The 17,650-nt window shown below is 30.6% G+C and overlaps 2 protein-coding genes across 2 annotated transcripts; one reads left to right on the top strand and one right to left on the bottom strand.

The window, feature by feature from the left end:
* Positions 1–563: 563 nt before the first annotated feature.
* On the top strand, positions 564–13,712 carry LOAG_05826 (hypothetical protein; the record flags this gene model as incomplete). Its single annotated transcript, XM_003141368.1, has 29 exons — positions 564–710; positions 1,214–1,406; positions 1,657–1,761; positions 2,029–2,129; positions 2,242–2,357; positions 2,595–2,774; positions 3,057–3,189; positions 3,350–3,578; positions 3,843–3,953; positions 4,377–4,480; positions 4,809–5,006; positions 5,364–5,492; positions 6,048–6,152; positions 6,855–7,022; positions 7,462–7,561; positions 7,772–7,887; positions 8,556–8,696; positions 8,849–9,040; positions 9,146–9,380; positions 9,542–9,774; positions 10,018–10,170; positions 10,264–10,365; positions 10,652–10,749; positions 11,087–11,289; positions 11,606–11,734; positions 12,077–12,219; positions 12,443–12,577; positions 12,964–13,047; positions 13,455–13,712. The coding sequence occupies 29 exons, from the start codon at positions 564–566 to the stop codon at positions 13,710–13,712; spliced, it is 4,341 nt and encodes a 1,446-aa protein (XP_003141416.1).
* Positions 13,713–16,828: 3,116 nt separating this feature from the next.
* On the bottom strand, positions 16,829–17,075 carry LOAG_05825 (hypothetical protein; the record flags this gene model as incomplete). Its single annotated transcript, XM_003141367.1, has 2 exons — positions 16,829–16,954; positions 17,028–17,075. 2 exons carry the CDS (start codon positions 17,073–17,075, stop codon positions 16,829–16,831), a joined length of 174 nt encoding a protein of 57 aa, XP_003141415.1.
* Between the last annotated feature and the right edge of the window lie 575 nt (positions 17,076–17,650).

Raw genomic sequence — 17,650 nt, 5'->3', positions numbered from 1 at the left:
ATTTGTAATCGAAGGATTATTCTAATTAGTGTTGCAGCTCCTTTTTTAGTTATTAGTTTCAAAATTATAAAAATATGATTAGTATTGAGATGATTTTATAGTCTACATGATTAATTTATTTATCATCACTATCATCACCATCAATAATCTGATTGATATCATCGTCCTTATCATGTTCTATTTTATCATTATCATTTGATATTGCTATCATTGGCTCTATCACTACTTTCAACCTCATCATCTCTATCGTTACCTTTGCCATCAACAAAATTTCTTGTCGTCTTGATTTTACATAGCCTATTGCACTTTGATAACAAGTTGTCGAGAAGGATCGAAATGTTAGTCGTACTTGACATTGCTTCAAACTTGATCGATCAATAATAGTTGGCATTAATAAATGCTAAGCAATTTAATAAGAAATCAATTTTTGGCAGATGCAAATAATAATGAAAATTTTAAAAAAATAAAAAAATTCCAATAATTTTATTCCAGATTACGTTTTCAATTAGCAGATTCTAAATTCTATACAATTAATTATTCTAATGTTGGGAATACTGTAAAGTATGGTTTTCTTTTCTCAGATTCTGGATAAATGGTTGGTTGGCAAGAAATCATCCGATTCAGCATTATATTCAGAAAAATGGCAACAAGAATTCACATCACGACCAACATGGTGTGATGCGGATATGACATTACAACAGATAAATCAGGTTCTCTTTTTACTTATAGATTTTAATGAACTTCTTCAGATGCTTCTAGCAACAGATTGAGGAAGTTACGGAAATTAATTAAAAAATAATTGATGGATTAATTTAGCGATAAATTAGATGTAAATGTGAAAGATGAAAAGACTAATCAAAAGATATGATATGATTTAATTGCATTTCAAGCATTGATAGTTTTATTTCAATTATTAATTCGTGTGACATTGATGACATTTTCATTCTTCCCATCCATAACCTCAAAAATAGATAATTGTATATTTTCAATGGCAATTATCGGCTATTCTGAACTACAAACTGTAAAAATTTGGAAGAATTTTGGAACAGAACAGTTATTATAAAGCGTTAAACTGAAAGAAGTTTAAGATCAACTTAGACTTGGCTGGATAAAGTTTCAAAGCTACTAAAAAGTCTGTTTGAACTTATAACAGCTACTGGAACGAAATATGATCCTGAAATTAAAACCTAATTTTTTTTTTCTTTTTTTGCAGGGTATAGCAACGGGTAATCGCTTAGCACTCTATTTACGTTCCTTTTTTCAATCATTACTTTTTACATTGGGTTCATTTGTACAAAACTGGGCCTGGTCTGTTGTCATTGTTGGTTTAAGTGTTTATTTGATTTGCGCCTTAGGACTTCAATATGTGCATATCGAAACTGATTTAATCAAATTATGGGTGTCACGTAAGTTTAAATCAAACATTTCTTTATTTTCTTTTTTTACAAAATTTTCAAATTTAGGCATTTTAAATCTTTTTTTCTTTTGTTATTATTAAAAGGATCAATTTTATTAATTTGAAACTAATTGTAATTATTTATACATAATATCGAATGTAAATGATTATTTTCCTATTTATAGTTAGAATGTAATTGGCAGTATTGGAGAATTAGTCATTTCATATTTGGTTGACAGGAAAATTACGTAAATTTTTAGAAGGCGGACGCTTAGATGAAGAATTGCATTTTCTTCAACGCATGCAAGAAAATAGTAAGTACGGTGTAGTTCGTGAAAAACGTTTAGCCGATTTTGAAAATTCAAGTTTGTTTTATATCTTTTAATTTTAAACATTATTTCATTAAATTCATTTTGAAATTATCTTTCCTTAATCACTTTCCTTTTCCTTTTACAATGAGAAGAAGTGATAATCTATCATAAAACTCATCCAGCTAATCTCTTTTTCAAATTATTCAAAATTATCGAATGAAATTTCTAAATCCCCTTTCTTCTTTATTTTACATTTTCTTTATTTTTAATTTTTACCTTATTTTTTTTACCCATTATTTCATTTGACAATGATAATTGCAGATATTCATAAATCTTTCGTTTCCATAAAATCGACGAATGATAGAAAAGATGAAAAAAGCGTTGATGCGGATCTACAAAATGCATTTGATAATCGATTTCAGGTATATAACTCGAATAAATGATAAACTAATATTCATGGAAGCCATTACTGATATGAAATCATTTATGTATTAGTGTGAATGTAATCTATTGTTCAAAATTGAGTTTTTCAAGGTTGTAATACAAACACCCGCAGTGAAAGGAACGAATGCTTTAACCAAAGAATCGTTACTTAAACATGTTCAAATTATGGAAGAAATTGCTAATTTTCGGGTGGAAATGTATGGCGAGTATGTTTTTCTCATTCAGCAAATAATTTCAAAAATTCCAAATCCAATTTTTCAATTTTGCTATGCTATTTTACTAAATTCTTCATCAAAATCCTTAGAGAAATTTCTTTTCATCTTCTTTTTTCTTGTTATCAAAGATGATAGATAAAATATTGAGCAGAGAGACGTACAAAAATTTATGTTCCATATGAAATTTTTCAGTAAGTTTATTTCATTTGAAGTTTGTGGTTATTTTAGAAACTGGACATTAGCCGACATATGCTTCAAACCACCGTCACCAAAATTATCTCGTGGACCATTTGCAAATGTAATGTCCAAATTGCTGGATCGTTTGATTCCATGCATTTGGATTACACCTATTGATTGCTTCTGGGAAGGCTCGAAACCACTGGGACCGTCACCACCGCTTACTTTAGGGTTTGTTTATTTCCTCAAGAAAACTTTTCGCTATTTTTTGAAAATTCATACCGTCGTAGTGTTGCTAAATAGGAGTAAGCAGTGTGGGATGATACATTTTGTTCTGTTCATTTAATTAATTTATTATAATCACATGTAAGGCTATGCTACCAATCATGTTGTAATTTCTAGTATGTTAAATTCTTGATGTTATTCAAATAGCCAGGACAATGTTTTAGATTTTGCCTCAAGTTATAAATGCTAAAAGTTACGGTGTACTTATTAAATTTGTAACACTTGCAGGCCTGATATACATGCCTTTATCACTTCCTTACCAAAAGGTAATATAACGTGGAAAAATTTGGATCCTTCAGCAGTGCTAAAAGAAGTTTCAATGCTTTTCGATCTCGGAACAATCTTCAATTTCTTTGAAAGAGTAAACGAATTTTTGGTGATATTGATAAATGGAACAGGAAAGGAAATGTTTGAGATGATCAATTTTATCGAATTTCAAATAGCTTTTTTAATATAATCTAATTTACCTTAATTAAACAGTCCATATTTCGTTAGTCATAAGTGATATTACTTATTTGCAGGCTGGAATAGGAGCTGCTTATTTGGACCGTTGGTGTATTGACCCGTTAGATCCTGAATGTCCATCTACAGCACCAAATACTTTCGATCATTGTTTAGCTTTTAAGAAATTCCAAGCTTGGAATATGGCGATGCCGAAAAGTAAGCAGATCGAACTGGAATCAGAAACAATATCGACGTCTAAGTCGGAACCAGAAGATGCTACATTACAAATTCTTGACGATATTTTTGGTTAGATTCTCAAGAGAATTATATACTGTAATTAAGGATACATTTTTTAGATTTATTTCCTTGTGAAATTTTTAATAACAATATGTATATAAAGGATAAAACACAGAGAATCTAAAAAAATGGGAGAAAAAGTTCATTTAAACAAATATTATTCTACAAAATTTAATTAATAGAAATAAATATGAAGTTGATGGATTTTGCAATAATATGTAATGTCAACCTTTATCAAATTTATTATTTTCGTTTTGCACCTTGTAATTTCAGGTAAAAAAAGACGTAAACGAGAAGTAGCATCCTCAACAATGAAACCAAATGCGAAAAATTATACAGAAGATAAAAGCTCTGATTATTATGCATATGATGATGATGATTATGGTATCATTCAGAATTCTACAAAAAGTATAGTTATTTCAACTTATGGGATTCAAAACTTTGAAGTGAAACGAAATAAGAACTCAAGTAGTTGATGTAATATTGACACTTAACAGTTGATTCTTTACTGAATTTCTCTGCCAGTTACTATAAGTACAAAATTTTTCATTTTAAAAAAATTTTCTCTGCAGCACTTAGTGGGATATAATATGTGATTTTTCATTATCAAACTGATCATATTTACTATCAAATGGTGGTATTGTTTGCAATGAAATCTTTAAAGTTTTTAAAAATGTTACACGAAAGTGTAAGTAGATATTTGTACAGTAATAGGTAAATATTAGCTATAATGTTTTAAAAATTGTGGAAGATTTTTTTGTGATAGGTCAGCTAAATAATGTGTTAAATCCTTGTAATATTTTATAGCTAAAGAGAAAATTACTGGAGAAGAACAATGTTTGGGTTACCGTAAAAGTTTCTTGAAATGGATGGGTAAGAATGAACATCGATGGAGCGAATTTCTGACACTGGTTGGTATAACTTTGCCTTCCGTTTTCTTCCTTATACTTTTTCAATTATAATATTGAACTTCATTATCTGACTTCCTTTGTTTTTGTTGCGTCATTCTTTCAATGCTACTTGGTCTAAACATCGACATCTATTTCTAAGGCTATCTTTGGTATTTTACTGTTTTAAGGATATGATAAAATTGTTTAGTCATATTGATTTTGATCAAATAGGAACAGTTATGCATCTTATTTTTATGCTGTTTTGAAGGTCCCTACTTTTTTTATTTTAGCCACAATTGGTGCATTATTGTTCATCGCTCATCTTCCTATTAATTGAATGTTATTTCAGGAAGAAATGCCGGAGTATCCAGATTACGGAAAAATAATGACAGGTGGATGTCGGGGATTTGCTCGAAATACAATGATATGGCCGGAAGATTTAATAATTGGTGGTATCAAGCGACAAAATCATAAATTAATAAGTGCAGAAGCTTTCCAAAGTATTTTCCTGGTTGCATCTGGTAGTGATATCTTTTCACGTTATAAGGTTTGATCAGCTTTTGTATTTCATTCCTTAAGGGTATTATTTCATTTCAGGTACTGACATGCTTACGCAAATAAGTTTGCAAAATCATACGTAGAGTAATGGATTATCTATTTCATACTTTCACTTGTGTTTAAAGATAGCTGTATTCAATAATTAATCAGACTATGCATCAAATGAAGTGATTGGACAAAGGGAATTGAGCTTGTTAAGATTATTATGGTTAAAGTCGGGAATATATGGCGATGAGATATTAGAGAAATTGACTATCCAGACGAATTTGGTTATGATTTGCTTTGTATTTGTTTCAGACCCATCCAAGTCTACTTATTCTCCTCGCAGTATTAGATTTTATTTCAGGCGCAAAAGAGGGATTTGAAGCCAAATTTAAATATTGACGCTTGGAATCCATACTACGCATCTCAAGTTGTTTCAGCTTGGCAGCGAAACTTCACGCAGCACATCTATAAACATCGTTGGAATACAGAGGTGGACGTTTATCTTATAGCTGAATTTAAGCTAAATCTTTTCATAATATCATAATAACAACATCTTATTGCAATTGTAGAAATGATATGAGACTGTATTGGAAACTTTTTCTTTTTAGAGATACTACGTCTATCATATAGAATTAACCTAATTTTACTGCCAGCAGACTTGGTGGAAAGTTACTGGAGGTAGAAGACATGTGCTATTTTGTATTGCTGTATTCACATGCAACTTTACATTTATTTCCACCCCATATGAAGTTTCCTTTTCGTTAGTTCATCCTAGTTTATAGATAACTTTATCTATAAGCTAAAGCTCAACAGAACTCATGAGAATATCGTCATTTTGAGTTAAAATGTGGCACAACAAATTTGTAAGTTATTATAAATAACTTTCCTCAATACTTTTGAGAATTTCTTCATTTTGATAATATTACCTGTCTTTTTCGTAATATTTTCTCCATACTTATTATCCCTGAAATATTCCACGGCTTATCTAATCATTCTTGCAGTTAATTACAAATTACATAATTGATCTCGAGAAGAAAATTTTCAGATTAACCGTCAGTTACATCCGCTTTCATCAACATCTCTAGAGGATATGCTAAAGGAATTCAGTCAATTCAAATTTTTGGTTATCTTCATGGGATATTTACTAATGGTTTGCTTTTTTTTTCTACAACTTTGGAAATTGCATTTACTAAAAAACAGAGTAATAAAGGTTTTCCCGTAAAATTGCTCAAACTCAAGAGAAGATTGCACTGCAAATTGTAAAACAATTGGAAAGTAATGTGCAAAAAAAAGACTTAAATATCCGTTACATAGTTGTCAGGCGTTAAAATATAAACATTTATGTTGCGATTTAAAACTGAATCTTTTACGAACAAAACGAAATTAAAAGATCACTTCTAGTGGGAAGCCACAATAACAGATTAGAAAGAAGTATTATTCTTCATAGCGAGCTACACCGCCATATTTTTAAGCTTCAGTGATACATCGTCGTGCATAACTAAAAAAGATTTCATTTCATTTAATATTTCCGTTAACCAATCTTTGACGAGTTTCAAAATAATTTTGCGTATTGAGCTCTTTTTGCATTTGAACATTATCATAACTTGTTTCAAGGCATTAGGATCTTTTTTAAGATTCAGAACAAAGTTTAGTCAGCAAGGTAGTCATCATTAAGAAACTACATCCAGTGTGAATCAGTGAATCCTTTTTAGAAATCATGGGTCATATGCTATCTCTACTGCACCACATTTCAAAGACTCTGAATTTCTCTGACCATAACTAATGCTATAATCTCCATATATCCTAGCTAACTGCTCCGTTTACATTCTGTTAATTTGAATCTAAATTGCAGTTCGTTTATGCGGGATGGTCACAATTAAACTGGGACGGTTGGTGGTTTGCAGTAAATTCATCAGTCGGTCTTAGTATCCTTGGTGTCTTTTTGGTTACTTATGCGAGTATTTCCGGTCTTGGAGCATCTGCATATATCGGTATTCATTGTAACGCAGCTACAACACAGGTATTATTCTCATTTGCAATTTTTTTTTGCGCACTTTGCCTATTTTAAAATTGAAGGATATCCTGACAACAAAGAGCTGCTTGTTATCCTTTAATAATCCGCTGGTCGGTATTTTAACCTTGCAAGCGAATAATATGTTTTGCAAAAGTAGATTTAAATTTTCCGTTTGTACTAAAATCATTTCGTTTGTGCCAAAACTATTTCCAAAATTATTTTTTTAATTTGCACCAAAATTAAAAATTGACACCACCAAAAATTATTTCGTGTTGTTAAGGATAAGTCTTTTTAATAATATAATATTTTATATGTAGCGGATTGCATGCCAGCTCATTGACGCCTGGTTTAAATTAAAGGATACTTCTGCAACTGTAAAGTTAAGCTAATCAAACTTCTTTCTCTCTTATTAATGTTAATTTCGTATAATTATTAGTAGATTTAGATTGTACCCTTTTTGACGCTTGGATTGGGCGTTGATGATATGTTCTTATTGCTGCATAACTATAAGGATGTTCATCATACTATTAAAAATAACGAAATTGGTATGTCACTTTATATATGTATGTATATATATGTATATATTCATTTTGCAGAGAAAATTTTCGAATGCATCCTGCTGATTTGCAAATCACTCATAAATTGTCTTCTGGAATCTAAATTTTTAAAAGATTTGCACAAATAATTTTTTTCCATAAAAAGAATTGAAACCAACTAATTCTATTTTTTGCATAATTTGATCAACATTATTGAAGGTATACTAATGAAGGAGACTGGTATGAGTGTTGTTATTACGTCAATAAATAATATTATTGCATTTATGGCTGGCACACTTCTTCCTATTCCAGCTCTGAAGTCGTTTTGTTCTCAGGTAATATTTATTTCTAGATCAATTGTTTATTACTTTAAAGATCAGTTGTTTTTTACCACGAATGAAATAATAATCTTTTAAGGTAAGTTCCTTTCCGTAACTCGTCTTTCAGTTGCATTATCCCTTCACTTTGCTTCAATTTTAAATGATCTCTTAATTTTTGGTATTTCACTAACTTGATAACTTTATCATACATACATCCTTCAATTTTGTCTCATATATGAGATTCTTTTGGAAACTTTTATGCGAAGAAATGGTAGTAATTAACAAGGCTTTATCTATATAACTGATGGTAGCAACAAACTAGGGGAAGCATAAGAATTACAACAAAAATTTATTTAACGAAATCAACAACAAAGTAGGTCAAACAACATTATCGTCCTAAATCTATTTTGACATCATTTTAGAATCTTTTTTTAAAAGGAATATGCTTCCACTAGTTTGAAGAGTATATTTCCATCAGAAGCGAAAATTATGCGAGAGAAACATTTAGTGCAAGTACATTCCAACGATTGATCGGTTCATGGATTTTTTTCTTTTAAATTTACTTTTTTTGCTTAGAAATATGTTTCCTTCGGTTTTAAAACATTGTTAAAACTTGATGAAGGAAGAAAATGGGAAATGAAATTGTTTTTTCTTTTTTTTTCTTAAGAAAGAAAGAATTGCAGACAGCGATTTTATTGACATTCAATATCGTCGCTATCATGATAATCTATCCGGCCATGATTGCACTAGATTTACGACGACGTCGTGCTAGCAGACGGGATTTGGGTTGTTGTTATATGGGAAGTTCTGTAGACACCAAAAAGGTTATTTATATCATTTTTTAGAAAAAATAAAGTTCCGTTTGATGGCGAATTGTTTTAAAAAGTGACTTTTTAGCTTGCATAATTGAACTGATGAATTTTCAAGAAATAAATATTGGATAATTTCATGCAGATAATAAGTTATTCTGTTCTAGCTTAGAGTGGAATCCTTAGAATTAAATATGGGAAAACGAGTCGTGGGAAGTTTATCGACAACTGGTCATATCTATCCTGGTCCACCACCTTCTCTGCTGCTAAAGAATGATGATGATAAGAAGAGTCGGTATACATTAAGTGGATTCTTGCAATATTATTACATCCCTTTCTTGACAATGCCACTTACAAAGGTTAGTGTTAATCAGAGATGATTCAGTTTCACAAGAGAACTTTGTCATTTAAAATCAGAATGCTAGCAAGAAATTTAAACACTGACTGATAAATTTAATCTTTAGTTGATGGTAATCGTGACATGCACATCAATGTTATTAATTAGCTGTCTTGGTCTTTATCAATCAAGCCTTGGATTGGAATTATCTGATGTTCTGCCAGAAGGAACAGCCCCAGCTGCATTTTTGAGAGCACGAGAGAAGTACTTCAGTTTTTTTCCGATGTTTGCTATTTTAAAAGGCAATGAAATCAATTTTGCAAAACAACAAGAACAAATCGAGCAATACCGCCTAGATATCGGTAAAAAATTATTGGAATTATTTATTACTTCTTGGAAATTCATAGAAAAGTCAAAAATGATAAGTTTTATTCTTTTCTATTTTGGTTTTCCATGAAACTCTTTTATTTTTTTACCGTTTTCATGCAGTTCGCTATGTTTTGAATGCAGTTTGCTGTTTTAGCAAAATCAAGCTATGTGATCAAAGTGAACGGTCATCCTAGTGAAGAGTATTGGTTATCGATGATGCGAACTTGGTTGAGTTCAATTCAGAAGCATTTAGATATTGCTATCAAAAAAGGTGATATAAATGCCGTTACCGGTGCGATCAAGGCTGATATTAAGATTACTGATGAAGCAAAGGTTGCAAGACGTCTTGTTTGCTCGTACGGCAATAACTATAATTGCACAGGACGAGTAAGTACTTATGAAATATTTATAAAAATAATTTTATTTTAATTTAGATTGATTTTTTAAATGTGCCACCTGATTTAGAAATGTCTAGTGAATTATATATGGCTAATATATTTCACAAAATTAATTTAATAACCTTTGTTGTTTTAACCAATATTTAATCGATATTTGGTATCTTTAAGCAAAAAGAACTAATGCATTCCATAAAGTTGTTCACCAATATCGATTAAAGCGATTTGTTTCTAGATTAGCACCGTAAAATTGGTAAATGACGCTGGTGTGATCAATGCTGATGGTTTTTATAATTATTTGACTGCATGGTACAATGTTGATAATATGATGTATTATGTTTCCCAAGCTTCATTTTACCCGGTACCTCCTTCATGGACACTTACCTCGGTTTGTTTTACCAAATTTAATCGAAGATGTAGAAATCGGATTATAATATTTCTAACATTTAATAACATCTGATGGTATGAATGGTGATTTCAGCATGAAAAAGTCGTACCTCCAGCGCTACCACCAGCTTATAGTCAAATACCATTCTATCTTACCGATTTGGTTGATACACCAGTGATTGTAAAGATGATACGAGTAAGACTTTTGAGTTTTCTTTTTTACTTTATACTTTATTTATCTGCTTTATTACGCAAATTTCACGTTTTCATTAGTAGCTCGTCCTTTTCTATGCACTGTAGATAGGATCCATGACATTTCCATTCTACAATTAAGAACCGTAAGCAGTCACACAAAATATTTGCTTAACACTGATAAACTTTTTTTCTTAAAAAAAAGGAAATTCATTATCAAAAAGTCATTCAACACTTTTTATTATCCAAACAGCAAATTCTTAAAAAAGACCTGGCCGATTGTTTTGCAGGAAATTCGAAGTGTTTGTGACCGATACACAGAATTAGGATTGCCGAATTTCCCAAGCGGTATTGCATTCATATTCTGGGAGCAATATCTCAGTTTGAGGTCGCATTAAATCAAATTTTTTTAAAGTGTGAAAATGCTTTTTAAGTGTTCTTTGGTATGAAAAATTGTAGCTAATTAAAGTGAGTAGTCTTATAAATTTTTCAGAAGCAGAGAGGGTAAAGAAAATGGGACGGTGGTCATCTTATGGGAGTTTCTTAATTATTTTTGTAATTTGTGATTAAAAAAAAAAATCTAAGGTCCTTTTATCAAAGTCCCTTGTCTTCGGTGGTAAAGGTGTGGGGTGGATGAAGAATTGAAAGATTTAGTAGAGGTGAAAAGGATTTCTTTTTAATGATTTCTTGATTCTCAGTTTCTTAGTTAACACTTTTTTTTTCAGATGGAATCTACTTATTGCTATTTGTGTAATTACTAGTGCAGTGTTTGTTGTTATATCGGTATTAGTTTTTAATCCTTGGGCGGCTATGATGGTCGTCATTGTGGTCATTTCAATGACTGTCGAACTGGCCGGTTTCATGGGCGTTACCGGTGTTAAGCTTAATCCGGTTAGCGCAGTTACACTAGTTGCTGCCGTTGGAATCGGTGTGTTTCGTTTGGATCTGTTTTTATTAAAAGAGAATGGACTAGTTAAGGAAGTTAGTAGTCCTGCTTTGTAATTCGACCATGTTATTGTAACAATACATTTATAACTAAATTCTAATAATGATTCATTGCCAAGTTTTTTAAAGTTTTATTTTTCTCTCCTTTCATATTTGATATCTCTTTGCTAATTATCCTTCTCCTTTTTTTAGATGTGGATTACAAAATACACTTACGATATTTTTTCCTTTCATTCTTTTAGATTACTGAAAATATATGTTTTTTTTTTTCATCACTTCTTTACTAATATTTCTTTTAGGCGTGGAATTTACAGTACATGTTGTGCTAGTATATCTTACATCGCTGGGCAGCAAAAATGAAAGAATGGCAGCTTGCTTGAATCATATGTTTATTCCTGTGATACATGGTGGATTATCTACTCTTTTAGGCTTGTTTTTTTTATTTCAGAAATTATTTTAAACTTTCGTTTTGCGAAAGTTTATTCTTGAATACTTTTACAAGTTTGCTTTCGTGATTTACGTAAATGATATTAGTCTAAAAGGAGCTGCTGGTAACATCTTATGATTTGAATAATCCGTATGTATATACATTTATGTTTATATTTATATCTTTTTCATTGCATTTATATTTGTATTTTTTATTACATTTATATTTACATTTATATTTGTACTTATATTTATATATTTATATACGTTAATGTTCTGAAGGGTTGGTATGACTTTTGGACTTTGGAACAGAAATTAAAATACTAATTGCTTTCCAGTTTCAGGCATAATAATGTTAGCGTTTTCGGAATTTGAATTTATTGTGAAATATTTTTTCGTTGTGCTGTCGGCGCTCATCCTAATTGGTCTCATCAATGGACTTGTGCTTCTGCCAGTACTTTTGTCACTATTTGGACCACCATGTGAGGTAAGTTTTCCGAAGAATTGTAAGTTATCCAAATGAAATTGTGGCTAATGATGAGTAGTTTCTCTTTTGGTTGTTATAAAAAAGTTTCGTGAAATTCAGAAGACTTTTTTTTGTCTAATTTCTATGTTTTACATATGACTTTGAAGTATTCACCTAAAACTACAGTGAATTCTTCTACAAAGTCATTACGTTTTAATTGAATTTGAACTCGAAATTCCTTCAGGTTCGTTTGTTCGATGAAAAAACTTATTTACCAGTGCCAGCCTCACTTTGTAAGCAAAAAAATCGTGATTCAAGCGACCAACAAACTGATGATCTTGTGAAGAGACGGGTTGGCGGTGCATTTGTTGAAATGCAGGTATGTGGATCAGGAGATAAATAATGTTGAAATAACATGGCAAGTTGTTAGTAAAAATTGATCCTGAAGAATAAATATGGTTTACGGATAAGACAATGAATGAAATAAATCATTCCGGTGGTCTAAAGGTGACGGTTCAGAAAGTTTCCGAATCTTGGGTCCGAAATACCTATAGACCATGCAAAAATGAAAGTTTTCTACTCCCAGTTTCTCTATACGCTAATTTTTCTCTCACTAATTCGTATATAAAATTGGTTGATATGGGATTTGAACAAAGAATGACACGAATCTCTTTTAAATTCATTTTAACAGCAGGTTTTCAAATGAGGAATTTTGAAAAAGATATTACTTTGGAGAATTGAACTGTAACAGTAAGTTTTCCATAGGTAAATGGATGTATGGGAACAGGCACTAAGAATAATTATGCCCATCATAATTCGACATCAGCAGTCACTGAAGATTTTTTACATGTTAGCTTTTTTTCTCATTTTCTCAAGATTTATGATGATTTTAGATATGGTTATTCACAGGGATTTTTTCTGCATTTTTTATTGCAATGTTTTTTAATCAAATTTTTATTATAATCTCATAAGTCTCTTGATAAGTCTCTTGAACGTCTCTTGAACGAAGAAGCTGAATAGTAGTTCATTCGTAAGCATTTCATTTTTCTCGAATTTTGGTTCATATCCACCTCGTAAAAGTAAAATTTTTGCCTTTATCCAATGCTGAAGTGTGAATTTGGTTCACAGCAAAGTAACATTTATATAAGCCAAATTCAGCTTTTTTTCCTCAGGAAACCGGAGAAGTTATCAAATTTAAAACTTATGAGTGATAAATTATCTCTGAGCTACTGCTGAAAAATAAAGTATACTTTTAGAATGATCGTTTCTACTGGAATTCGTCTTTGTTGGATAACAAGAATGCAGGACGAATAAATGTACCAACTTCTGCTTTACCAGTTGGTCAGGATCATGAAGTTAATGTCAAAAATGCTTTTGCTAAAATTCCGATTAGTATGGTTGGTCCACAACACTCAACTTCACCACTTCTTTCATCATCTAATGCTACCTCCAGCAATAGAAACGGCGGCAACAATAAGCTGTTCAAATTTTCGTCAAATGCTCTTAGGTTTTAAAAGGTTGTTTTCCCTTTCTTGATATTTAAAACTTTCAAAAGTTTAAAGTGAAAGGATAGTTTAAATTCCTTAATTAGTGTTGCATTTAGTTATTGCATTTTGTGATATTAGAGATGGAAATAGAGAAAAACTTGTTGAAGGAACCTGTTTTTTTTCTTGTACAGTATTTTTTTGCGAGTTTTTTTTCTTGTTGAATGTTTTAATTTTCATCTGTTGCTAGAATTTTTTGCCTTTTTTCTTTTTCGCTGCTCAAATAATTTTTCTGTGAATGTAAATTTAGGCATTCTTCTTTTATTTTCGTAAATTCGATTTCATGATTGATCTATCCTGGCATTTCATATATCTTCTACAGGTAACTCAGATGTTGCTGCAAGTGCCATAACATTCTCGAGCTAATTTGTTTTAATTTAAAATCAAATTTAGGTTTTTTTCACTAAAAAGAAAAGATGTTTCAGTGCTATACATTAGATCAATAAGGCATTGCTCTTGAGTCGTCTGCTTAAATTTTCCTGTCATCCGAGTAACTGACTTCAGTGTGACGCTAACAAAGACCTGAAAGAAGCCCACGTCTTTTCACATATGAAATACCTCCGCCTGTTATGCAAGAATACGAATTAAGGAAGAGTTAAAACGAGATTAGTAGGTTTCTTTTAAAAGGAAAACATTTTTGAAATATATCACTTTTTTTGAGGGTTGAAGGATTTTTTTTAATCGTTTTAAGCTGCTATTATCCTTTGTGGTGCACTTTCTTTACTTTAACCTTCCCCTAACTTAAGTTCTTGTGCATTTTCACCTTCTCCTAATTAATTTTCAAACCTTTGTATTTCTTTTTTGAAGTTAGCAAAATGTTTTACAGCACTGATTTCTTCACTATCAATCTCTCGTAATTCACTTCACAAATTTTTGTCAAAATTCTATATGGGTGAATGTTTTTTCTCGTGAATTAGCTATTATTTATGTAAAGTGATCATGTAAATTTTTTTATTACTCCTTGCGAATTAGCTTGCGAAGTGTTTGGTAACTTAACAGTTCCTCGAAAAGACAATGAATGAATACGGTGAAATGATATTTTCAATTTTGTTGGAATTGTAAATTAATTAAGGTAGCAATCAATCGTTTTATGAGAAATTGTTGCGCTACTCTGTAAAACATTGCATAATTTGTTCGTATGCAAAATACAGTGATGTGTACAACAATTATACATTCAAATTATCCAAACCTTTTGCAATTGGCTTATCTTTCTTCTGTTCAATTTTCTTTCTAATTTCATATTTTGTTACATTATTTTTTAAAAATATTCATTGCTTTTTTTTGGAATTTTTAGGCAAGTCGAAAGTGCTTTTCTGCAAATTTGTCATTCTACTTCTTCTTTTCATTCACTTTAGAGAAAAAAAAAAGAAAAGAAAACGAAATATCTGTTGCTTCTTCTTTCTTTTTTCTTTGTTTTTTTGATAAGTCATATTGAACTGTCGTAAATATTTCAATCTTGTACATATTTGTTTGTATTTTTGCAGCATATCTAGTTTGTTACTTTGTTCTTCAACTAAGTAAAGAATTCTTTAAACATTTTTATTTTTTAACGATTGCATTTACTTCACATCAAAATAATTACATTTATGCATTATAAAGATGAACTTTCATAGCAATGGAGTAATAACTCTAAAATTGTTTTTGCTTAGAAGGACTGTTTGAAGATGATTGGTCATAGCCAATCCGGAAATCATACATAATCCTACAAAAGATACAACTTACGTCCAGACTATAAGAATTGCTCCGGAGGGTTTCGAATTAAATAAATGGAAGTTACTTATCATCACCGGAGTACTACGAGTACACTTTCAATTGATTTTTCAGCATTGGTGTCCCCGAGAAGAAAAAAAGATCCGGAAGTGTAGATTTTATTTGCAAACTTACCTAAAATAAGTAGCATGGTACCGTTCAGGTAAAAGAATCCTCTCTTGAAGGCCTGATAAAAAGCCTGGGAACAGTCGCGCTTGTATACTGAATTCAACGCTATTTCTCGCCTTTGTTTACAATCACTTAACGAAGTACATCCCTAAAAGTTTCACACTTCATTGCCGTTCGTTCAAAAGTTGCAAGTAGTGATTTTAAACTTTCAGAATTTTGAGAGTTTGGAGTTCTTAAGCATTTTCAAAACTTTCCCAAATTTACACAACAATGACAAAAATGTTGGAAGTGTTGAAATCTCTTGACAGCAAACTGAAGACAGACATGTCTCAATTTACAATACAGAATGTCCATTAGACACAAGAGATGTCCATTAGACACAAGAGATGACACAAGAGATGTTATGAAATTGATTACGCCATATTTAGAACTTGATGCTATCACGAAGAAATTACAACTCCTTCTTAGCTTGTAATATCTAATGTTTTATTCTAAAATATTACATAGATTTAAGATTTAGAGTAGAGAGGAATTGATATTGTTAGCTGCGAAGCGATAAGATTTTATCAGGATTTTTTGAGAATTAGAAAACGATGTTTTAGACTGCAAACATAAAAGTACACATACCCAATTTGTCTTAAATCGAATTGCATAACTTGGTATTCGACGAAAGTTTGTCTCATTAAAAGGTATGAGGAATCGTTCATATGCAAATTGATCGCAATACATAGATCGATATTTGGATCGACAGCAAGACCATGGCAATGAACTCATCTCACTAAAATTGTAAAGTGTTAGCAATGGATTGAATTAAATATTGATTAAATGGATTGCAATACCTCAACCTGCATTACATCCTTATATCAGTAGCTGCATGAATGGAAGTATATTTCGTTAAATTAGATTGAATTGATTGATTGATTAATTAGTTAATTAATTAACTTATTTTATTAGAGTTGTTAGCACTCCAAGAATTTTAAAATATGGTCGAGTTTTGATCTCGTAAATAGGTTCGAAAAACTACCTGTAAAATTGTTCTCTTTAACTTGTTTGATATTCAGGCTATTCGTACCACTTTTTACTTCCCCACAATATCAACTATTTGCACTTACTAATTATTGCAAAAATATCGTGTGATACAAATGATAAAGTACTTCCTAACGTTCTGTCTAATTTTTAAATTCAGAATAAATATTAACAAATTGAATTTACTTGTATAAATCCTCTCGGAAAGCAATATCAGGTGACAAATAATATAACCAAATGAGGTGCGCTTCTGCGCCTTGAACCGAAACCCCACAACATTCAAATCTTTGTTGGATGACATTAATATCCTATAAATATCAGCAATCTAATATCACAAAATGAATCTTTATTCTGATTAACTGATAAAATATAGAAACTTACCTGGGCATAGTCATTATCACTGATAGCATTCTTCACAGCATACAGCATATTATTTCGGATAGGCTTTTGCCAACTATGACTTAAAATGAATAGAATACATCCGCATCCTAGGGTGGCTATAATGGATGTAAGCAACTCAAACTTTAACAGTTTCAAGTCTACAAAATTTTCCGAGAATTTTACTGCCTCCACAAAACTGAAATGTAGAATTAGAATTACTTCAATAGATGTAATCATGACTGATTAGTTTGTAAAAATTAATGTTTGAAAAACCAATTCTAATGAATTCGAAACTCAGCAATGATAAATTAAGAAGAAAAAATAATCACCAAAATTTATGAATTCGAAATGGAGCAATTATTGTAAAAAATGTTGCGTATAGATTGATAATGAAAACACCCGAAAATAAGCCATAACGTTGCATAAAATTTGGCAATATTTTACTATAAAATAAATGTTTGGTAATAATAATAACAAATAATAATAATAATAATAATTACTATTAATAATAATAATAATAATAATAATAATAATAATAATAATAATAATAATAATAATAATAATAATAATAATAATAATAATAATAATAATAATAATAATAATAATAATAATAATAATAATAT

Source organism: Loa loa (assembly GCF_000183805.2).
Source record: "Loa loa unplaced genomic scaffold supercont3.22, whole genome shotgun sequence".
NCBI classification, from domain to species: domain Eukaryota; kingdom Metazoa; phylum Nematoda; class Chromadorea; order Rhabditida; family Onchocercidae; genus Loa; species Loa loa.
Note: the sequence above shows the minus strand (reverse complement) of the source record. Positions and strands in the feature narration are given on the sequence as shown.